At 33.1% G+C, this 25,937-nt stretch overlaps 1 protein-coding gene across 1 annotated transcript in view; it reads right to left on the bottom strand.

Annotated features, from left to right (window-relative positions):
- Positions 1 to 212: 212 nt before the first annotated feature.
- Positions 213 to 25,937, bottom strand: part of LOC128552972 (trichohyalin-like) — a gene marked incomplete at its 3' end in the record, with an annotated part of 44,454 nt that continues 18,729 nt past the window's right edge. Inside the window, exons 4-8 of the mRNA XM_053534066.1 lie at positions 19,416 to 19,616; positions 15,428 to 15,516; positions 12,002 to 12,138; positions 11,613 to 11,768; positions 213 to 361 (exon numbers count right to left, since the gene is read on the bottom strand). Of these exons, the coding sequence (XP_053390041.1) occupies positions 213 to 361; positions 11,613 to 11,768; positions 12,002 to 12,138; positions 15,428 to 15,516; positions 19,416 to 19,616 (732 nt within the window). The remainder of the gene's footprint in view (positions 362 to 11,612; positions 11,769 to 12,001; positions 12,139 to 15,427; positions 15,517 to 19,415; positions 19,617 to 25,937) is intronic.

Genomic DNA, 25,937 nt, shown 5'->3' with positions numbered 1-25,937 from the left:
AAACAGATAACTTGAGTCTTAAGTTTCAGCCATTAAACTTAGAAAAATATGGGCCAAAATCCTTAAAGTCAATTCAAAATAGGTACTAAAACACCAATATAACTGATCTTGCTCTTCAATAAAGAGATGCTACATGACCATTTAAGAGCCGATGGGGAGAGACAAAGGTTAGGAGATATTCTGCTGTTGTAATTAGAAAACATTCTCGTTACCTTTGTGCATGTTCCTGCTTTGACTTTGACAGTTTGGCCTGCAGGTCTTGAACCGCGTTTGCCAGGATTGCATTATCTTCTTCAACTTTGCACAGACTGTGGGCCAGGATGTTATATTCCGTATCAAGGAGCATCTTTTCGAATTCAACCTGTACAAATAAGAAAGTGAGGTCGAAACTTATATCATGAAACATTATACAAATATTGACTCTTGAGACAGTGCACATGATGTGATATTCAATATCATATTAAACAAATTGGCTTAAAAGTAAATAACTGTTTCAATTATATGTCTTCGGGTTTATGAACAAGTAACACATATTTGTTGCTTGAAAGTAACAAATAATAACTATTCTGATTTAAGAAAATAGATAAAAGTGGAAACTTCACAGGTCGTTCAACACGACAAAAACGAAAATGCTGCAGACTCGGTTTGATTGAGCCTGTTCATGGACAGTAGTGGAAATGCATGCTACCGTCCACGCCCTCTAGCCCCGGGTTGAGCAGAACTCATGTTTAATACGGAAAACTTACTATTAAACTTGAAATATATTTTCACAGATGGAGAACGGTTTGGCCAATGAGATTTAGGTTATTTTTAAAAACATATAATAATATTTAACACTGTAATATAGTCGTGTACTTAGATAAACACTATTCTGATTTCTATTCTACAATGAAGAAAGTGGGCATCTTTTAGGAGTAACAGACATACAAACAAAAGCGTTCTTCTGCCATTTCATTTTTTAATCGCGGTGGGGTAATCTAGTAGGTTATTTCTGTTAGTACTGCCATAATTATATTTGTGCACTATCTGAGAACAGCAAAAGGAAATGGGGACATTTCCTGCGAAAAATAAAGACCTAAGTATCATGAACTCATTAATAAATCTCATATTAAGTTCTATTTGTGTTACACAGTATTCGGGCGTTCGGTAGGTTCTGAAACTCAAGAGTCATTGACTCTTAGCCTATATTCTGAAAGGGTCAAAATCAGATTTTCATGAGTCAAGATCAGCTTTCCAGGGTTCAAGCTATACTGTTATTAATGTAACTTCCACAGACTTTATCTAAAAAAAAAGTACATTAGTCATTTCAGATTTGTTAAGCAATTCATTTTTCAGTTGTCTTATTTCGCACATTGCATATAAGTTGGTATGGTTTGGTGCCTTTGCATGATTCTGTTCTCAACAAATGCTTTATAATTTAATGCTTCAAATGTTTCAAAATAAAGAGCTGTTTTTGCAACAGTGATCATATTTTTTAAACGCAGAGATTTTATTGGCCTTTTAGTTTGATAATATTAGAAAAATCTTGTTAGAAATGCTAGAAATGTCTTTTCTGGTACTCACGGAAGGCAAAACAGCTTCTGTTTAAAAATATGTAAATAAAACAAAACTGATTGTTATTTTTGTGGGTTTATACAGGTTCAGACTACAATTGGACTTATTGCAAATCATTTAAGAATCATTAACGCAATTAATTAGTTAATGGATTTAAATGCCGTTTATACCTGTATAAACGCTCGAACGTAGCATTCAATTCTTAATAAAACTCAAACTTACTATGGTTTTCTCGAAGATAAGTACTTTTAACTAGCTTAATTAATTTTTTAGCAGTTTAGACATATATTTCTCTGTTAATTAAATTAAATTTTCTTTTTCTATACTTTCCAAGTCTGTTTCATTCTTCGGTATTTTATTTCGTAATTTAAGTTAAACACTGTTATAATAATTCTGAATCCTGTAAGGTTAACTTTTTACATGAAATTATCATTTTTAAGCAATTAGGGAATGTGATTTCCTTTAAAGAAAAACCTGTTTATCCATACATAGAACTTCCAAATATCGTATATGTATTTGTTAAAATTTGATAACAAAATATTTGTTATCTGTGAAATTAAATATCTATCTTTCTCTTTCTCTCAAGCTATTAGATTTTTGATAAAAAACACAGGAGTTCGGCTCATGCCTAGGTCCAGGCCCTACCCTATAAGAAAATAAAAACAAAGGGAAATCATTTTACTTATAGCAAAGTTTTATGTTCCTTCGGTTTTTCGCTTCCTGTATTTTTTTCTAAACAATTATCTTCTAAAACTATATATGCCATTTTTTGTCTATTAAATTCTGCGGACGACGGTACAAAATTTTCTTTCATGCGTGCTAGCAAACGCGAGGAAGCTGCATCCGAACTTTCAACAATGTTGCGAAATATTGTAGTCGTAGGAGACCGTGTCCAAACCGAACAACGATGGAACTCTACTAAAACAACTTACAGCGATATATGCGGACACAGGTAGGTCAAAAGCTAATGCACAACAATGTTTGATAACTATTTATCCTTTTATCTCTTACACGAAAGCTCCGATGAAGATGCAATTCTGATTTGTTTTTTGATCGCTGAATTTTCATTCATACGCGTCCATACTGTTGATATCAAAACGTGGCTGACATATATACGAATCAGCCAATAATACAACTGGATGCTGGAGGTGTGTTAGGCTCGATTTGATTTCAACAATATGAATGCATGTGAATGAAAACACAGGCGATCAAAAACAATACAGAATTGCATCTTTCCCGGAGCTTCATGTAAGTGATAGAGGGATAAATAGCACAAAAACCGAAGGGACATAGAACTTTGCTCTTGGTGAAATGATTTCCCTTGTGTTTTTCTTATAGGTTAAGGCCAGGACCTAGGTATGAGCCAACACCTTTGATAAAAACATAAAAAATACATTCTGCTTTTAAGGGGCAATTTTCTGAAAAATACAACTGGCAACCTTAGTTCAACTTTTTTCTTAAGGCCTTAAAATTGTACCATTTTGCCATAAAATACTGCAAACATGTGACAATTGTATAAACAACTTCAATATAAGCATATACATAACGTACTTGCATTGTTGGACTTTTGCTATAACATTTACTTAAAAATGAAAAAAAAAATCATGGAATCACCTTTCGTTTAACTTCCATTGAAATCATAACGTTACTATGTTTTTAAGATATTTACTAGGTCAAATATTTGCAACTTAAATAATGCGCAAAAGTGAGAAATATCAATTAATCACCATTCTTCTAATACTTTTATCAGTCTTCTTATGATTTTATATACATTATATTTTTGTTCTGACCTGTGCATAGGTAGGCCATTTTTTGATTATCCGGCTATACTGACGCCCGCTGAACGGAAACAGCTGGAAATATAATATAATTGAATAAGCAGAGCTTTTCATTTATATTTCCAAAATATCATGCACTTGTGTTTGTTTATGAAACGTTTATGACTTTGAAATCTTTGAGCATTTGGTTTGGCATATATATTTCTTTGAGTATCTGTGGGAAATTTCGTGCTTCTACGTCCTTTCTTAAAATCTATATTAGCCGTTAAACATGTATATATGAAGAAATATGACTGTCGAAAACAGCCGGTGATTCTATTGCTGAACTCGGCTATTAACGTTAATTGACTACACACCGATGACAACATGAAAGCCTTAGTATGTAAAATGCTTTATTATTAGAGATTTGACCAAGACCTAATCAGTTATAGAAATGGATCTGTTTCATTCATATCTAATTATATTACTTCCCACCCCGACTGAAATTTAACAAGCAATGCGAAAGTTACTAAAGAAAGTTTTGATACGTTTGTTTGGTTTACAGTCACAAGTACATAATCTAGATCGGATCTTTTGACAGGGAAGGAATGCCCCTGATGTCCGTATATACATCTCTAGAAAGTCATTTGACCGCGTTGTTTTAGGAGTAAATAATTGCTTCTGGTAGGCAATTCCTTGTAAAAAATGTTTTAATAAATTTAAAGACACTGATTCTGAAATGCCTGGTATGTGGTATTTTTTCTGGTTTTATTTTGTTACTTTGATAAAAAGATCATAATCAATGAACAAACAAACATGTAATTTGTCTTATTAAGTTTTAGATAATTATTTCATTTTAAGGACTGAGAATTTCTTTGCTTTAAGAGTTAAAATTTAATTGGCCAGGACATTACTCAGCATGACTGATCAATCAAAATTAGTATATTATCAATTAAAATAATTTTGTGTACATTCTGAAAAAAACAACAACAAAAAAAAAACAGCATTTCAATCAATAAAATGCAAAACACTGGAAATAGCCAACTTATCTGTAGGCAATAAAATTTATGATTCTCTGGCAATACTTAGGGCACATGTCAAGTCTAAAAGGGTTTTATGTACCCTTATCATACTGAACCAGGCAGGATCTTGTATACTGGGGATTAAAAAGTATTTGAGTGGGGGTCACTTATATAGGAGATTTTCTTTGCCTTAAAGATTCAATTCAAAATATCATGCATTTAATTTTGCAATTTATTTCATTTAATATGCAATATAATTGCAAAGATGGCAGAATTATATTTTTAATGTATTCTGCCTTTAATGTTGTATTTGTCCTAGAGACCCTGTTGTTCCAGTTTGAGGTTGTCTTTTTTTAACTCTAACGTCATTTGAATAAACGTGCAAAAATGATATATAAAATTAACATATGAAATAATTACAATTATATATTTACTTTTTTCTTTAGAACTTTTGCAGTAATTAATTTTGGCTTTTCTTACTGAAGACCGATCGGTCATCCTTGCAAATGTTAGACTTCTTTTTTCTGTTTTAACACGTCGAAATTTGAAAGGGATATAATACACGTATCCGAATATAGTCTCGTTTCAAAATTCAATTATTTCATTATAAAATGCAACATACACCTTTGTGAGTGTAACTTTAGTGTGTAATGAAGATTTGTTCCAGACATGAATTGTTAATTCATAACTATTGATAAGAGGTGTGAGCCCAAAGTGCGAACTTTTTAAGCAAGGAAAAGTGGATAAATCGTTTTGCTGGTGATAACATTTGTATTACATAATATAAAACCCTCAATGATTTACAAGGTCATGCTTCGGACAAAGAATAATGCTTTTTTCAACCTGTGAAATAACGTGAAGGTATTTGACAATTGGTCCATGCATGTAAACATTACAAGTACGAACACAAAATACTTGTACTTTGATAAGTGTCTAGCCCTACGTAACAAAGTTTGAGCCGAAAATAGGTCCATGTATGTAAAAGCTGCAGCCAAGAGTGAAATTAGGGGACGGACGAAAGGATGGGCAGAACCAAATAGATCTGCAAAACTAAATCTAAACAGTACAATATTGGTAATGAAGCTAATCAGAATTGCCCGACATGGCATTCATGAAGCACATATATATATATATATATATGTATCTGTGAACGTGCATACGAAAGGCATGTATGCACATAGCTGTTCTGTACATATATAAAAGACGAAATGAAGTGTAAAAGCACAACTACTAATGGCTTAACAAGTACAAATCATACATATGAAGGTGATAAACTATCAATACGACAGTTTCAATGACTTGAATACAACTGTAATCTCGATAGCCAACATCCGAGTTCAATAAATGCAAATAGCAAATACCACCGGTCGATTTCTACAATCATATGTTTTACCAAAGAGCTGTAAAAATAAATAGATCGGCAACTTGAAAGGCATATAAACGAATTCTCGCTAACATCACATGACAAATGAATGAGATCTCTTTTACCAGAAGTGACGCTTTCTCCACGCGCCATTTTGTATGCGAAAGCAATTATTCAACGGTAAAATAATTATCACCGTATGACCACGCTTCTTTTGATGGCAAGAAACGTGTACTTTGTGTGTTAAGACTATTCCACATTAAACTAATGTTGTTTTAGAAGCCAACATGTATTTTAAATGTAGTATTAAAGGTACAAATTGTAACTCCATGCTCACCGATGTTTTTACTGAGATAACGCCGATTCATACTCGGACACGAGATCACGCGAGATTACAGCCAGTTGCCATTCTGTGAATTTTAACTTCTTTGGTTTTACCTATACGTGATGTTCATTAACAAAGATATTTGCATAAAACTTTGGGAATTTTCAAGATTTTTTTTCAGGTTGGAGAAATTGATGGTGAGTTTCTAAATACAATTACGACTTTTTGTGACCCAAGTATTGGCTTCGTATGAATAGAAACTCAACTCTACTCTACTCATTTATAACGGGTTATTTTTTCCTGTGGGTTTTCTTTCTCCAGTGAGCTTCAGGATAGCCGGTTATCCAGTGAAAAGTAAAGTCTGCTCCACTGATCTTTGTAGTAGCACAGAGTAAGTAACAAGCCAATAACTATCGTACAGATTACTGTATCAATACCATCATCCATCGCACGAAATATAACATAATAATTATCTTGGCTTTCCCGACGAGAAATATAGTCAAATAAAATCCTTGGTATTTTATGCTCACAGATTCATTAAATTAACAAGCATATTAACATATCAAACTTACAACTATGCAGGTCTAAAAAATACACAATTGATAAGAGCAGATACATCCAGTCATCTGTTGTTCATGTATAAATCTACTTACTATAAATCATTTTGTATCTACGCAGTATTGATAAAGCATTGAAATTAAGTAGAATTAATTGCAATATGCTGCATAACCTCATAAATAAATGGCTTTCAATATCCAATGGGTAAAATTACTAATATTTCTCCATCAAGTATTTTTCTAAAACTTTCATTTTGATTGAGTTTCTGGAAACCGTACTATGTCTTTTCTTTCTTTATTAATAAGACATAAGTAATATACACACGTGGAAGAGTGTAGAGTAAAGAATATCAATTTTCAAATATTATTGCATAAATCTATATAAATGTCTCCCTAAGCAATGGTAATTTAATCCTCCTCTCCATCCTTCTAAGTTAAAATATGTTGGAAATGTCTAAAGAAATGACACATAAAAATGAAAATTCCGAGCAGGTGTGCCTGTCAATGGAGTCTGTAGAAAAACTGAGTACAAAACAAGTCCGATGGAAGGACTGACTAATGGATGGACGGAATGTTATGTCTAAGGGTAAGGACTACTTGTTATTTAAAGTAGTAAGAGAAACAAAATAATACTAACAATAATTAACAATAACATATTTTTTCTAAAAGTATCAATTAAAATTCCTTAGAAATATAAACATCAGTGTAACGTCCAATTCTGATATTAAAGAAATAGCCAAGATCCATCAGAAATAATTAAAACTCCTTTGCAAGATCCAAATTGAATCTGATATATCTATATAGTATAAATCCTTGAATTAAAAATCATCAATGATAGATAAAATGTTAAATGTCAAGCAGGTTATATTCTATAATTAAGACTTACAGCCAAGTTTTTCAATAAAATATTACTGAAGTTCCTGATCTCAAAGAGCTTGCTATTTGATTCCAGAACGCTTTATATAATATTTTTATTGTGTATTAAGCCAATTCTGGCCCATGCACATGCACCATATAATATAATCACAGAAGAAATAACAATGCAACTTTACAAGATGTGTAAGCAAGATGTCGATAAATATATCAAAAGATGAACACTTCATACCAAATGCATGTTATATATTTGAGAGAGGGAGAGACTGTGAAAGCATTATTTAACATTATGACAAATATCAAGTGTTACATCATAATAGAGACTTTTTAACATATATTTACTGACTGCTACATTGAATTAAAAATCAAGTTTCGTTTTTCAAACACCTTGTAAACATACGCTGGAAGTTTTCTTAAATCAGTAACATTTTCAGTTTAAATTCGTTCCATAAATTTGATATAGTTAGGATGAAACAATAGTATCTTTTAATAAACTGATGCCTTAAATCTGTATATAGAGAGCACTCAATGATAAAATGGTATTCATCCTCCAATACATTACAAAATAAACATTTTCTTTGATCCAAAAGGGACGCTTACAGGTTTTCTCCATCTGCCACTTTCTATTTCTAGTCTATGTGATGACATTCTTAGTCGAGACATACTTATTCTATGTTTTTCAACAATGCCATCATTTAAATATTTCTGAAAAGTAAAAGAAGCTATTGTTCTGTAAAATAAGGCACGAGAGGAGCCCTTGTAAATTGTCGTTCCAACTTTGTTTAAATATATCATAAAGACGAACCTTCAAGGTTTGTAAAAATATATCATTGTCCCGAACTCCTTGGTTTAACCACACCTCATAAAACCTAACCTTGACAATAAATTTCTAACAATATGTACCCAATTTATATGATTAGGGTGTAATTCAATATCATTTTAATAGAACATACATCTGTCGTGCATATTTTACCTCTTCGCACTGACACAATTTTAACCAGTATTTTATAATATGTAAATATCTGTTCGTAATATATGTCATTCTTCCAGTTTTACCATATACAAAAGCATTTTGACAACAAACTTTAACTCCTAACAACTTTTTACAGAAACAAAGATGGGCTCTTTCAATACGTGTACCCTTGTTAAAACCTCATATCTCCGAGGCATAATTCATTACCGGTGTAACCTATTTATCATAAAGATTCAATATATGTTTTGGCGAGATAGATGTGAACTTATACAAATATTTATTAAGTTGAAAGGTGGCTTTCAGTGCATGGCCTGCTAACATTTTGTCCATCTCGTTAAAAGCACCACCTGTCGTAAAAAGAACACCAAGGTACTTAAATTTGCTAACAATTTCTATTTATTCATTATTATAAGTAAAATGCTATATTATCTGGCAACCGACCACCTTTTCTAAAAATCATAATATTTGTTTTCTTCGTATTAACAGTGAGCTTGTATTTAAAACAATAATCATATAAAACATTTAAAGAGTTCTGAAGACCGTCTGCAGTCTGAGAAAATGATATAATATCATCAGCATAATTATAATAAAAGACAGAGTTTCATAGTACCAATATCAATACCTTCTATACCTTTGTTTATGAACGTGTCTTCTATGTCGTTTAAAACATGCTAAAAAGGAAAGGGGGGAAGGCATTCGCCTTGTTTGACCTCTAAATGACATTCAAAAATAACACTGACATTACTAAAGAGTTTAACTTTTGATTTTACATTATCATACATAAACTTTATAACATTTAAAATTTTTCCCTCTTAATCCTGTTTTTAAAAGTATGTACCATAAAATGTCTCTCTCAACGAAATCAAAAGCCTTCTGAAAATCAACAGATGCACAGAAAAGTTTTTCAGTACTATTACACATATGAGAAATAAGGCTGTTTAACACAAAAATATTATCTATTGTGCTCATATGTTTACGAAAGCCAGCTTGCGCTTCAGTATAAACATGATAGTTTTCTGCCCACTCCGTAAGTCGGCTGTTTAAGATTTTGGTGAACAATTTATATAAAACACTTAAAAGTGTTATAATATCACCACTTTTAAAAATGGGAACAGTAAAACGTCGCTGCAATAGTCTGGAAAATAACCTATATTTAGACATTTGTTAAATAACTGAGACAAGTATGGTAATAAAACATCTATTCCGTGTTTGAAAAATTCATTTAATAATAAATCTTGACCTCCACTTGTATTACTGTTCAACTGCTTATTTGCTTTCAGTATTTTTGTGTAATAATATGTTCATCTAATAGGGTGAACATTATTTGAAGTTCCCCGTTTAAGTACCTTTCGTTAAAAATAAAACATCTTCATCTGGCTGATAAAACATATCCTCAGAGTTATTTATGACTTTAAAATATTAAGCGAAATTATCCAGTGTAAGAGAGTTTGGAAAACTACAGTTAGTTAATCCCTTCAACATTTTCCTATACTGCTTAGCATTGTCTTCTTCTCGCTTTAATCAGCTTATTAGTTTCTTTCTGTCTATGTTTATAACGCTTATTTCTTAGTACATGTTTATACTGAGACCGTGCCCTGCACATATTTAGTCTGTTAATATCACTTTTACAGTTTCTATATGAATTTAAACAGTTATAGAATAAGTCACGCTTTGAAAACCATCCTTCATCAAACCATTCCTCTTTCCGCCTTTTATTAAAACTATCAGTACTTTCTGGTACCTGCTTAAACAGAGGTGAACATACTTCATCCATTATTTAAAAAAATCAGAAATATTTTCGTCAACCTCGTTGCTATGTGCAATATTATTGAGATTATTTGTCAAATTATTTAATTCATTTACAACAATGTCACCAGCCCGCCCGCTTAGCTAAGTAGGTAAGAGCGTTGGTCTACGGATCGCGGGGTCGCGAGTTCGATCCTCGGGCAGGGCGTATGTTCTCCGTGGCTGTTTGAAAAACGACATTGTGTCTGCTGAAATCATTAGTCCTCCGCCTCTGATTCATGTGGGGAAGTTGGCAGTTACTTGCGGAGAACAGGTTTGTACTGGTACAGAATCCAGGAACACCTGTTAGGTTACCTGTCCGCCGTTACATGACTGAAATACTGTTGAAAAACGGCGTTAAACCCAAAACAAACAAACAAACAACAATGTCACCTGTCAATTTCTGTGTATATTCATGCATTTTATCAGAATTCGATTTATATGTTTATCTAATTCTATTACAGTTATTTTCTTCCGAAATATTTATATCCGACGTATATGCCTGTTAGCTAAAAGAAAGTACACAATGATCAGATAATATATTCGGATCTAATTCTTCAAAAGAGTTCAACAGAGCCATAATATTTTCACTTGCTAGCACATAGCCTACTAGGCTATACCTTATGGTCCAATGTAAGTGTATTTACCAATACTGGCATCTTTTCCTACTCTAAGCCCCGACTGTTTGCAAATGTCTAACAGTAACGTTCCGTTTTGATTTGTTACAAAGTCTTGTGATACTCTGGGTCAAATATAATATGACCAAGAATAAAGAAGAAGGTGTTGGAAATAAAAAAACGATTTAAAAGTAACAGTAACACCTGCTTAACAGTATTTGTAAATGAAACTTCTGGAAACCCATAGAATCTGAATAACTTATTGTCATACATGATGTTTCAAAACTAGGTCATACTTTACACAATAAACGTAGAAATTTCACGAAAACCAATTTTTCAATTGCAGAATGCCAACAGGTTCATTAAAAAAATAGTCATACTCTATTATACATATATTTTATCTAATATATAATACCTATCTACGAAAATCTGGAAAACCATAGAATATGAATAACTTATTGACATACATGATGTTTCAAAACTAGGTCATGCTTTACACTAGAAACGTAGAAATTCCACGAAAACCAACTTTTCAATTACAGAATGCCAACAGGTTCTTTAAAAAGAATAGTCATATTCTATTATACATATATTTCATCTAATATAATTTATTATAATACCTATCTACGAAAACCTGGTTAATTGAACTATGACTAATCAATGTAGAGAAATAATAAATGTACGTATAAGAGGAAATAATACAAGTTTGTAAATAAAACAGTTCAAACACAATAATACATCTCTGGATTACGACACAAGGTTCATAAAAACATTATTTTTCCCTACCTGTTTTATAGCATCTTCACATCTGACTAGAGCACTCAAATGCTTTTTAGAAACCAGCTGCAGCTTTTCATTGTTTTGTTGCATTTTCTCCTTTACAATGCCATAATCGTGCAAAATACGTTCTTGCTCGTTCTCCAACTCAGTTCCCTGGCGGTACTTTGAAAGAGACAAAACATGGACTGAGTTTGAATCTGCTGTAACTGATAAAATAGTTTCGCGCTCAGCTCTCGAAAATTGTTTATGAACTCCATCAATACCCAACAGCACTTCATTTGAGAGTGATTCAAGTAAACTTGAAGTTCTTATCACGATCAAGTTAAAATGAATTAGAATATTTGAATATATCAATTTTGCAATAGCAGTCACAGCTAGAATGGCTTACATAATACCTTTTCTCTAATAAGTCTATAAACATCATTTTCTTGAGTCTGGTTCTGTCGTCTCTCGCGTTTCTGAAGATCTTCTCTCGAGTGCTCATGTTTATCAAGGTGAGTATCCTTCTCTTTCACACGGCGGTCAATTTTACCTGGAGTTACAAAATATTTGTTATCTTAATAGAAAGATCATACTCAACCAAAAAACTTTGCATGTTAAAGATAAGAATAACATAGACTTTACCGAGACAGGCGCTTTAGACTAGTGTCCCTAGATTGAACGCCTCGGTAGCCTAGTGGCAGAGCCCCTGTTTTAAACAATTCAAACTACACTGTTGCAGTTTTCTCGCTTTGCGCTCAGCATTTAAAGAATACTGATTGGACTGGTCTGTTCAGTGATCAATGCTACAAGTAGACACCGTCGTTTATTTGACTCAAAAATTGTTAACAATAACACTCACAGGCAAGCATGCACGCACACACAATATTTTCTAACCCGACACGTATTGATTAATTGTGAATTGATTTCATTTAAATTTTGAATATAAATAATTTCATGCTTAGACTTGTTTCTCCGTTATTTATGCCGCTGCCTCACGTTCTGTAGTTACAGCAATTCTTTGTCGTACGAGCAGTATGGACCGGTGCTCCGTTTTGCAACAACTGCATTTCATGTTCAACGACTCGTAGGTATGTAATTGCAACATAATTCAAGATGTCCTGCTTGTATCTCGCAACATCAAGGTTCCCGCGAACAATTATCAAAATTGCTTTGGTGTGTTACGACACTCCGTCTCATATCACCACGGGACTTCCCCCAAACTTGTCTTGTTGTAATACACGCGTCGTTAAATCTTTAATCTCGACGTTTCAACACTAGTACCAATCCGTCGTTCGTTGTGCAACAAGAGAGAGTTTGAGATTTCAACCTTCGCCGGTGCTAGGGGGGCGTGGGCAGTGTTGCTTTTTTCATTACTGCCCATGAACAGACTCAATCCGAGTCTGCAATTTTCACTATTTGCCTTGTTCTCGGTGCTTCCGAGGGATCTACTTTCCAGATTTTATTTTCCCCTTCTACGTCTCTCATATATATTTGGGGTAAAACGTCACCAATATGCGTGTATTTTATTTATATCAGACGTTGCTACTAAAGTTTTCAATGTAATTTCAAGTAAGCCTAAGACTTCGTTTTATTACTATGTGAAAAAAAAGCCTAGTTTCAGCATTTCTGCTTATTAAGTTATTTGATTATTCATATGTATAAATGGACTAAATTTGATGCGAAACACTATCAATAAGTATAAGAATATTAATGTTTTGCTTGGCTAATGATTTTAACTAAATACATTGAATTGAACCTGAAAATATGCAGTTATCAATTGATTTTGAGAAACTTTGAGATTGTGTTAAAACTTTAACTTCTATGGCATATATTTGTCCTCAGGCGGTATTGATTATACCAATTGGGCCTTTTTGTCGTAAGAAATGAAGTTCTGAACGTCCGAAGATGTGATATCACGAAAGTCAAAAATCATCAGTCTTTGTACATCTAATCTGTCCGCATACACGGCATGAAAGACTGAAATCTGGATGGAGGCACATGGCATGACAGTCATTTTACTTGAAAAATGAATGATAACGCGCGATCATCATTTGATGGAACATTTTTTTAACTTCCAGATAGAATCAATCCGTTTCTGCTGGACACTTTATAAGGCAATTGCGTTTTAATTATAAACATAAAATGGTACTAGTAACTTTAAAGACAGATTTCTTTTTGAAGTATCAGATAATTCTAGATCTATGATATCATGATGCGGGAGGTTTCCTGTTAGCCGTATGGGATATCTCCATTCTTTAGATGCACGGACCCAGAACATGGCAGACGGGCATTTGGGTCAGTACCCCTTTGATTCTTACATTTCGGTCTTGAAACTCTGTGTGACTAACCCCCACCCCTCCCCTACCCTGAATTGGTGGCCCCCTCCCCTCTTAAAGTTGGTGTCCCTCTAACAAAAATTCTTTAAGCTGCACATGCTTTACTTATGGAATAGTATATTCAAACAAGTACGTGCATATGCCCACACGTTTTTTTGTGTGTGCAAAATGGTGACTTGGCACGATTATATTGTGCTGTTTGAAAGTTTAGCGTTATACAGAGTCAAACTGAGTGTCATGATGCCAAAACGTATGATATCACGAGAGTATCTTACATTTGTTTCAAATCGCTTATTAAATGTATTCATAAATTGTGTATATTGGCTCATGTTATCAACATATCATTTTAAAAGGTTAGTTTTTCAACAGGAACAGTCTACAAGTACAACGCGTCTTTTATGGAATTCGATGTACAAAGTACCAATTCAAAGTAAAAAAAAACAACAACAACTTTAAGAAAAACTATGAAATACTAGTCAACAGCCTTTTGTGTTTTGCTTTATCTCATATATTTAGCTTCAAAGTATATGGAGAAATGCATCTGTTGTAGTTGATGTTTCGTGTTTTTGTTAAGGTTCATTCTAAAGTTTGAAATCTCAAGGAATTTTAATCGAACTTCAACTTCATACGCTAACTTCGCAAAAAGACGTTGAAGGGGAAGGCGAAGGTTGAAATCTCAAACTCTATATTATAAACAGACATTCGTCCGTGAATAGGATATCCGACCACTCGGCTCGTGTCATAGGGTGTTACCAGTTGGCACATCGCTCCGCAATCGTCGGTGACGTGGTGTCAGAATATGTCAACTAAACTGTCGCCTAGCTATTCACTGCACGCCGAGCCGTATGGCGATTGTCTGACGACTAATGAATCTATCATGCGTTCCATTGCCGCCCTCGCATTGCATGTGTGTCTTAAAGCGATCTTGAAGATGATGTGCGCGTCCCGTGCAGGTTCATAGTAAATTCGACTTGTGAGCTAAAACTTCTTCCGATGGCTAGCGAAGTGAATATCGGGCTTGCAACATGCCGATTGCACGACTGAGCTCTCAGATATTCATTATAACCATTACATTTTAATAATAAAGTTATGTCCGGGGTGAATAGAATTCTAGAATAAATTAAACGAAAACAAAAATATAAATTTTTGTTTACTAAATTTTCCTCATGCAAAGCTTGGCACAAAACTACTGGACCGTCACGGTTGAACGATTTTCATATTTCTGTACAGCTAATGTAGCCAAACAACTTCATGCCTGGTTTCAAACTAATACATTGAACCATATTCGAAAACATGAATTAAGAATGTGTAGGGTTAGAAATGGCCGTTAGTGTAGTAGCCAATATACAAGATCAAATAATATTTTTATAAACCCCCCCCCCCCCCCCCCCCCCCCCCACACACACACACCTCTTTTTCCTGTATGCAAGTTTCAAGAATTTATTACATATAATATATAAAGAAGCTTATAGTATTTTGAAATTAAAGTACTTTTTCACTTACCAACCTCCTGTTTGGTAGTCTTCCTTTTGGTGTCCATTTCATCCATTAATCTTACAATCTTGATTTTCTGCTGCTTAATGAGAGGCTGACTGTAAACGTTAGAAACAAGCATTCTAAAACATGGATTAAATCTCACAATTTTAACTATGACGAAATTATAAATCACAGATGTCCACTGGCATAAGAAACATTTGGTTATTATTTTCATTAATATTCTTAGTTTCTGAATGACAAAATTTCTGGAAAATTGCATCTTTAATCTATAAGGAAAAAAATAGTATGATGTCTCCGATCAAGGCTATGGCTGCATGTTAAAATACCAAGATCATATTCTTGCCTCCTAATAAGTGTCTCCTAAAAGCTTTGTTCTCAACATTATTAAACGAATATTAGAAAGCAATTTTAAATCTTAGGCATCGGACTGGTTGTTTCTGAGCTCAGTTTTAAAATTGGCCAATGATATTCTTTTATTTTGAAACTGCTCTCCAAACAAAGTTTTATGACCTATAAACCATGCATTTTCTTTGACAGTGAAAAGGTAGATTATAAGAATCTTTCAGTTATTGTAGGTGTAAATGGGAAGATAAAGCTTCAAATTTTCGGTGATATATGATCATTTTGTGTCGATTCGCAGTAATACCAAACTCAATCTCACGAGAGTAATTGTGTAGGGCGGTTATGAGGTTCTGCCAAGTTACCGCGTAAATACAGTTACTCGAGAATAAAACAGTATTTTCTTGGGTTTTGCGGGAAAAAAGTCATATGATAGAATTTATTTCGTACATATCATTTTCACGAAATAATAGCCGAAGTAGAATCATGCAAACGGCCTTCTTTTTCGGCGACGCCGTCTAAATTCGTTTTCGTTACCTATGCCACGTGACTTCAGTTTGCAAATCAAACTACTTGATAACGCATTATAGATAATTTATCAACATGGAAGATTTATGCAACACTCTGCCTGATTGGACGAGAGTGTCAATTTCTTTCACTCTGTTGATTGTGCTACGCTGAGTGAAATGTAGACAAAGCGTTTATCCTAAACGATGCTGTTCACAGTTTTAAAGCTAACTTTGGCTCAGTATATTTAGCAAGAATATTGATATATCTCAAAATGATAAGTAAGTTTAATAAATATGATAAAAACCTGTTCAAAAACCAACATAATATATATCAAATTAAAGAAAGAGCTGAATACGGTCTACGTATCACATGAATAAGGGTGTGATAAGAGTCTTTTATGTAGAGAAGTGCCTTTTAAACGATTTTCCTTGTTACAATTGTCGTCTGTATATGAAAAGTTTCTTGCTTTTGTGACTTATTCAGATTGCATATTAAAATGAGTACTTGTTTGCTTTGATATATTTGTTATAAATTATTTAACTGATTTATTATATATGAATATTTTTCTTTAGTACGGTATGCAAATATTGAACTCAGTTGAAATCCGTTTTATTATATATATGCTATATAATGACTGGATCTCATAACACTGAAATGAAGATACGCTGCATACACTTTATCTACTTTGCTTATGAAACAGAATTGAAATAAATACAATTTATGTTTTGCTTGACCTTCCCTTTTTTATAGGTGTGACGTCATTGTCCAAAGATTCATGAATAGCGAATATGCATTTGTTTTAAGCGGGATCAGTTGGCCTATTTTAGAAATAAATAAAAATAAAAAAATCCTTTAATTGATTTTTTTCTCATGTATTCTAATCAAACTTGATTTGTAGCATCTTTATTAGGCCCGCAGCCAACTTTGTTCAGCTGGGACATTTAACCCCTTTTAGGGGCTGCTAGAGCTAAAACTAGAAATGCCTTTATACAGCGTCTCATGAATAGCTTGGTGGATCTTTGTCATACTTGGTCTGGAGCATCATTATAAGGTCCTCTTCCAAATTTATTTATATAGGAACTTGGGCCCTATTAGGGACCACTATAGCTAAAAGTAGATATGCCTTTTTTCGCATTAACCACTAAAATGTAATGGATTTTTATCAAACTCGATGTGTAACAATATCGTAAGGTCTCCTGCTATTTTGTTACAAATGGGGATAGGGACCAATTTACATGTAGCTAAAAATATAAACACGTTTAATGACCTCTTCTCATGAACCGCTTCATGAATCTTCATCAAACTACTGCTGTAATTATTCGTCTAAGGATAAACGAAACAAAATTGCAGCCCTACGAAACCTTTGCGAAAAATTAAAAGAGAACCATTTCAGTTGTTAAAGTGCGGTGTTTAGTTTTGCAATTTGAAAAATATTAGATGAAAGATGAATGTTAGATGAAAAATTCATAAACTTCTTTCCTTATTACAATTCGCCGACCATCATTTTTAAAGATATTTCTTGTTAGAACTATTTTCTCTTACAAAAGCGTACTTAAACAAGGCACAGGAAATCAACGTCCAAAAACATGAAAGACATCATGACGTTTCAAAGACAAATAGCCATATTTAGATAAGGTTCGTTTATCATTCACAGTGTAGCGTTATGTATTTTTCCTGAAATTAGATTTTTGAAATATTCTATAAGGAATAAAGACGAATTTTCATAGTATTGGATTTGTATTACGTTAAACTTTAAATAAATAAACTTTAAAATTAAGTCACTACACACATTTTCTACATATAATTAGTTCGTAATATGAGGTGTGTTCGGAAAGTTCCATGACTGTGATCATATTCAAAAAACTAGAACGGATGTTATATAAAAAATCACAGATTAACCATACTTGTAATTGTGTACAAATTTTATTACATTCCAAACATAGAAATATGAGACAATTTAAAATTAACAATCACGGTATAGAGCTGTCGACCCGGAAAACATCATTCTAAACGCGAATTTAAGTTAACGTCACGTGTCTACCTGTCTGAATAATATTCTCGTTCCGTCGAACAGAAAAGTCAAACATTTTTAAGCCATTAGTTCTTGAGGGAACGAAAGACAGTCTGCACGTGTCCATGGAGACTATGAAGATCCTCGAAGTAATTCCCGCAATCTCGCGTATCGAAACCCTCCTGTCCGTATCTAATACTGTCTTCTCAACGCTAGCCTTTCCCTCTTCAATGCTAGATTTGTCTTTGTTTTCTGATATTCCTATGATGTTCCCCCTTATATAAACCATCTTCATCCCATAAATACGACAACATTGCTATTTGTCCTCTCATCAAATGACTGATGTAGCATTTCATGTGCCTCTGTTGGTGATGCATCAATGCTTTGATAAAACTGAATGGTAACGGGTTACGCAATTCATTTTTTGAGCATCTTTTTGTTTAATTAAACGTAGAAACGTGTTCTAACGTAAAACGTGAGTAAATTATGACAACATTTCAATACGAACATGACGTTTCCCGTAATTTGATCAGCAAAACATGCAGATAAAACTCAAAAGAAAGATATACTGTGTGGACCGACATTGTGTATTTGAGGTTGCTGAGGATACGATAACTATTCGGTGCATCAACACAGAATGTTAAAATTTTGAAATATATCAAAACGGCTTGTGTGTGTAATTGGTATAAGTTTGTTGATTTTTTTACCATACACTCATACGAAATTATCGATGGTGTATTGAAACTTTCCAAATACATCAAGTACGTCATTTACAACGCGAGAGTCATTTCACTTCTGTTTTGTAAAATAGGGTTTTACAGCACCGTTAAAAATACTGGAAGTACCCATCTGGTATTATGGGAAAACAATCATATAACAAGTATGATGAGTAACAGCTTTGGTCTTGGCCTATCATCCTCCAGCTACCTTAAACATTAGTTTAAATTGATTCCTGTACTTCATCATGACTTATTCTAATCAAGGACTCTTTACCTCTAAGCTTCAATAGAATAAGACAACTTAATTTGCAATGCTTTAGCTGCCTATAAGCTCAAAAAGAAGAAACAGCGTAAACTTAAGAAATCTGCAAACGAATTTGCTGGATTTTTCCACACAAAAAAAAACTACACTCACCAACTCTCGTTCTTCATTATCTGCCTGTTCTTTTTTTTGTTGATATTATGTTTCTCATCCTCAAGACTTTCCTTCTGTCTCTTAAGTTCGGAATTTTCTGCCTGAAGTTTCTCATTCGCGCTGACCAACAGCTCAAACTGCTCGTTCCGTTCGAGTGCAAACTTCACGTGATCACTATCACTGATGGTGTCTTCTTGGACCCTTCTCATAAACACACCAAACACATTTTTGGATAGGTTTTACACTTCTTTGAATTCACCCATTTTATGGTATTTCATACAGCAATTGAATTTAAAAACAAAAAAGAATTTAAACAATTCAGAAAGACTTATACCGACATTAATGTAAAAAGTGTGTTCCTGTAAATTATCTTGGTTTAATCCCTGATACATATCTAGCAACTTAACATTTTGCTTGTACGAACTTTAATTATTGTACTCCGAACCTAACACAAACAAAACATACAAAAATACAACAATTTGCTGACCAACAAACACAAAACTTTTTTTCTGAAAGTACTCATATGATGTTTTCGACAAGAAATTAACATAGTTTTTATGACTACATTTTTTTTTAATTTTAGAGATAAGACTAATTACTTTTATAGGCCAAGCAAGCTTTTTATTTCATTTGACACCCACTAGCATGAAGTTTCAGGAAACCAATTTCTTATTTGGCAAAGCTTGTGGAATCATAAAATTTTCAAGATGGCCGTCATAATTTTTAAAATTTCCACTCGTTAACAAAATTAAGCTTTTCTCTAATAAAATTAATAAAATTCAACATAAGAATGGTTTTATTGTATAGAAAACAACATTTTCTAAATATTTTTGCGTTGATATTTCCATCTTACAATGTATGTGTTTATTGTTAAAATAATGCCTCAAAGTGGTAGGTCAAAAGTAGTGCATTTTTACGACTTTTAACAACTACCCAACCTGACAATATTTATCATTTCAAAAGCGTACACGGAATAATGTTGTGATATCTTTTATATCTCTGTAGCACACCCCTTATCGAATACAATGCATAGTTTCTTCAAGATTTTTAAGCACTCATAATGATTCTCAGTTTACATTTGTACCCTGTTTCGATAAATTCTGAACTTGTCAGCCAGCAGACAGCATTTGTCTGGTTGTGGTTCAAATATAAAAACAGAAAGTTTCAACTGGCTATGACAAATGACTTCATCGGTAAATTTTGAGAATTAGGGCCAGTGACTCTTCGATAAGGAAAAGTATTGTAGTATTTGCTATAAAATATTTTCAATGATTAACTGACTGATGCACATACTGGATTAACTTTTTCTCTGTATCTTGAAGCGGAAACATAATTTACACACATAATTCATACGCAGTTTAGTTTGATGTAATCTATCTGATAACTTTAAGGAGGTAGGTTACCTTGTTACAAGGGTAAATTTTAATTAGTTGAACCGCGTGTAATATGACGTTTTAACTGCTACAATCTCAATTTCGTTTGTCCCTGTCCCTTCAAGTTCAATTTCTATCCAGGTTTGAAGAACATAACCCTCCAAAGGTATTTCATATTGAAAGAAGGAAAATACGGATATTTAACACCTTTCAGTGTATTTTAGTTTCATTGATATCCGTAGAAGTCTGCATAATTGATAATTTTACTAGTATGTACGTTAGCTTTCTAATATAAGCTTAAAATGTATATGTCGCGGGGCTCGTGTTTCCATGGTAACGCATTTCTCTCATTTTTAAACACCTATGTATAAAAATAGGGGTTTTCGACGGCTTCAGTGTCATTCTATTAATGACCAACATGGAATATTTGGGTAATATTATTAGCAAAATACCAAACACTTTACATGGTACCCTATTTTTCTTAAAGTTTAAAGTAACCATGGCAACGGAGATGTTTAAAGTAACTTATATCTTGCTTTTTGTCATAATTTCTTAAAGAAAATATTGCCAGAAAAAGATTATCTTTTTGGTTGATGTAGCTTTAAAACATATTATTTCTAACGTAAGTTATATTTTCGTGTTATTTGCATTGATTTAAACAAATTTCACAGCTTAGAATACTTACAGCAGTACCCCTCGTCTGGCATTGTTCATGGAAAAATCGTTCAGCATGCTGCTATTATTCTCATGGATATTGTTTAAATGAAAATAAAAAGCCGAAGCTGTGTTTCTTAAATAGACCAGTGTCAACACTTTTGAATTTTACATTTAGATACATAGGTCGCGGGCTTCGTTTCCATGGTAACATCAATTCAATTCAAGGAACCACAATTTTCTGCTGAAATTTGAACAATTTTAATCTTAGTTTTAGTATATGAGCAGGAAATTATCAACAGAAACTGAAAAATAGGTAATACAAATCAAACTGCTAGATTTTTTTTATCTGAAAATGGCCGTAACATGTAACCTTTCTCCCAACTATATTCCAAATAACATTGGTTACCACCTTCCATTTTTTTCATTCCGCATAACATTTCTATATAACTATATTAAAGAAGCAAAATATTGATCATTATTCAGAGGAAAAGACTCATAAAAATATTTCAGTAAATAATGGTTATTTGAAAATAGTTAAAAAAAGAAAATGCACAGAATTACGTACTTTCAAGATAAAAGCTATTGATTTTGCGCGGTAACTGACAGTTAACGTCATGACGTCAATGACGTCATTTCAAGGCAAAATTGTTTTGAAGCGTTTCTGCGGAAATTTATTTATTATTTCTACATTATTAAACCATAAAGCATCAGATCGAAGACAGGTTCATGATTTGTTTTCAGAAGAATGAATATACAAACACATTCAGTTTGTCGTAAACGTCGCCGTGAACTGTCACGTTAGCTTCCGGTTGGACATGCGCACATACAAATACGAAGGTAACCTACCTCCTTAAGTGATTTCTTGCGTGCGAGTTAAGGTAAATCTTTTGTTCTGATTAAAAACCTCAGCTATATCTTGACAATGCCGTTATTTATTAACCATTTCCATTATTTACCTACACCAGTGTAAAATAATGTACAACGTCTTGAAATATCATTTGATGTCCTTTACTTCTAATCACCTGTAGTTAAATAAGAGATATATTGTTATTACCACATCCATATCTATAAAAGATTAAGTGTTGACTATGTAGCAACGTAAGTTGTTATGGTCATGATGACCGATGCAGAACACAGACAGAAAATGTCACATATGAAGGGACAGTTTTAAGAAAACTTTTTTTTTCATTCAAGTTTACATTTCTCTGCATCAGTAACAATACTGTTCACTAGTCTCTGTTCATCTGCACCGTGCGACTCTGACAAAACATCTTTATTCTTCTAGAAGTGGAATTCTGAGTGCCATACATGCGAACGGCTTTGTTTGTTTTTGGTCGTTTTGCATTGGACGATTTTGACTGTATTTCTTAAAACTGAGGCATTCTATACTATCAAATCATTCGGTATTTCTATGCTAGTACCAACCCTTTTCCTATATCATTTAGCAACTTTTTTCCATGTGTACCAATTCTTGGTAGGCATAATATCAAAGTTTTACGGACTAATGTGTTTTAATTAAAAAAGCAAAGTGTTTGTTAATTTATAGCTTCTCAGTACTTTTCTCAAACACTTCGACCAATGGCTTGTTGTAAATGATGTACACACTTTCGCGCTTCAGCTAAGTGTTTAACAAAAACACTGACAACAGACGCTTAGTATGGAACCACACAAAGTTTTTTACTTTATCTTATTAAAATCCGTCATATTAACTTGGAAAATATATGTAAAATTCCACTTGAATCGGTGCCTTTTCTCCGTGGAGTGTGCACGGAATTCAAAAATCACGTAGGTTGGCCACACTAAATATCTGGTTATATTTTAAGTAGGAAATCGTTTCGACTTAATCTTAGTTCTAACATGACAATTTAAATTTAAACGTTTCAAGACAAAAAACAACATTCACAAAATATCAGTATCATTAAAACTCATATTTTACAAATATCAAAATGTAATGTTAAGCTTCTACTTTTAATTTTACGTCCGAGATTTTGTCCACATATTTTTATAGATTAAACTTTTTTTTTTAATTTTACTTGATTAAGAAAATATACTGAGAATATTTGCTAAGTACTCTTTGAATAACTATGTTTACCCTTGTCGTAGAGCGGGTTCGATCCCTGGCCGTGTCATACCGAAAACGTAAAAATGGTACTAGTAGCTTCCTCGCTTGGCATTCAGCATTAGAACAGGTCAGCCCGGTGTCAGCATAATGTGACTGAGTGGAATAGCATGTTATCTGTATATGGCGTGCTATAAAGTGTGGCCTTGTGTTCACTGCTACAAGTAGACACCGTCGTTTATATGACTAAAACAAATACTTAAATCCCGCACGCACACGCACTCTATGCATTGCCTTATATTTTCGGTTATTATCAATTTAGATAAATTACCTTTTTTTAATATGAACCGGACATAAATCGGAAAACACTTCCATTAAACACTTTTAAAATGTGGATAATAACATATCTTGTCTCCACCTTAAAGAATTCCAGAACACTAGTGTTTTACAAACTAGAACTGTTTAGTACTTCACGCCTTTGTTTGTCGATCTATGTTAAATTGAGCTATAGATCATCTTTATGCATCGAGGTGTGAACTTTTAGCTCATAACAGTATTGCGTTAAACGCCGAGGATAGCGGATAAGTCTCGCCTCACTAATTGACGTTGAATTAAAGGATATCAAGTAAACATTGTGTCTAAATATATTTGAAAGCAAATAAGACAGAAAACGAAAGTTTAATTTTGTATTTATGGTAGTGAGATCCAACTAATTGAAAACAAATAAATTTATTACAAAAATACATTATCATTCAAGGCATCGTTTAGCAATTCTATAAACAAAACCTGCCATATCTTATAGAGTTAATTGCCCTAGACTTTCACTACTGAATGACGAGTGTAATTAGGTTTTATATGAACCATAACCAGACTTTCAGTGTCTACTTGATTACAAATTTTTATTTTATGCTCTTCAGTGGAATACTGAAATTTATCAGTATTTAAATTGATATTTTCACTGTTTCAAACAGTGAAAATATCACTTTTATTTTTCACTGGTACGGAACTACACTTGAATGCGAAAGAATATGAATTTTACAGATAAGAGGTAATTCCTTGCAAAATATACTTCAGTAAAGATGTAAATGTATAGAAATACTAACAGGATCATAAATATATACATTCTATCATAATAAAATATAAAAGAAACCATAAAACGTAATAGAACTATTTACAGATTTTCTTCAAATATATCCTGACATCACGACATAATGACGTTATGATGCGATGCACGTAACGTTGTGCGGACAAACTGGATACAATTTTGTTAAAACCAATAAAATAAATAGAAACTTTGTTTGTTTCAGTGTAAGATCGAAATATATTTCACTTGTGAACACCATAACTTACATTTTCACTCGTGGCTGCGCCACTCGTGAAAATATTGCATTATAGTGTTCACTCGGTGAAATATATTTCTATCTTACATTAAAACAAACAAATATCCTCTATATATTTGGTCATGATGCAGTAATATGGGGATCATAATGCAATCTTGGCAAATATTGACATATGGTGTAATTGTGCAAAATCGTAAAATATGCACAATTTTTGACTAATTTAGACATAATATTTACAATAAAAACATGAAATCTTCATAAAATGACAACGACATTTTGAAAGATGTTTTCTATACAATACAATTTTCATGACGAGAAATATCGGTAAAATCGACGAATACTCCCCGTTTGCATTTTAAAATAACAAAAGTGGAATATACTGACTTGGCACAAAAAGTTTAAAGGGCAATATCTCACTGAAAACTCATTCTAGTGGATAATGAAGAAAATATACAGATGTCATCTTGAATGTGTATCATTCAATGAACTTTTGCTGAATTCCAAGCAGTGATGTCTGAATATTTCCTATGATAGCGCTGTAATTTGAATAATCAAAGAACAATTAATCAGTGAAAAAATCATTCAACCGAAACAGGAAGTTAGTATGCGAATCTCCTCTTGTTACCGGTCGTTTCCGTGAAATACAGTTCTCCCTCTCTACAACAATACCCTTTGCAGATGGAAAATTTAATGTTGTTCAGAGGTAGTTGTTGAAGAGACGTGAAAAGAACAATTAGCATATTCTGGAGGCAGTAGCAAGTGTTGTTGCAAGGAGAGAATTGTTGTTCAGAGGGCCGCTGTAGAGAGGGAGCACTCTACTCTGAACAAAAATTGTACTATTGCATACTATCATTGAATAATCAGAGAAACATTATCCGACCAGAACACGAAGATGATATGCGCATCTCCTCTTCGTAGTAAAGTTTCCTATAAAATATGGCTGAACTCGAACCAGTAGATCCTGGGAAATCCGGACAAAATTGTATTGCAGTATAGATAATATGATCTGAAAAGTAGTATTTCAAGTATCATTTTCTGAAAAAGAGTTATTTGAGCTGTAAGAAAAATGATCCTTCATAAAGTATCTGGACAA

Source organism: Mercenaria mercenaria, unplaced genomic scaffold, assembly GCF_021730395.1.
Source record: "Mercenaria mercenaria strain notata unplaced genomic scaffold, MADL_Memer_1 contig_3337, whole genome shotgun sequence".
NCBI classification, from domain to species: Eukaryota; Metazoa; Mollusca; class Bivalvia; order Venerida; family Veneridae; genus Mercenaria; species Mercenaria mercenaria.
Note: the sequence above shows the minus strand (reverse complement) of the source record. Positions and strands in the feature narration are given on the sequence as shown.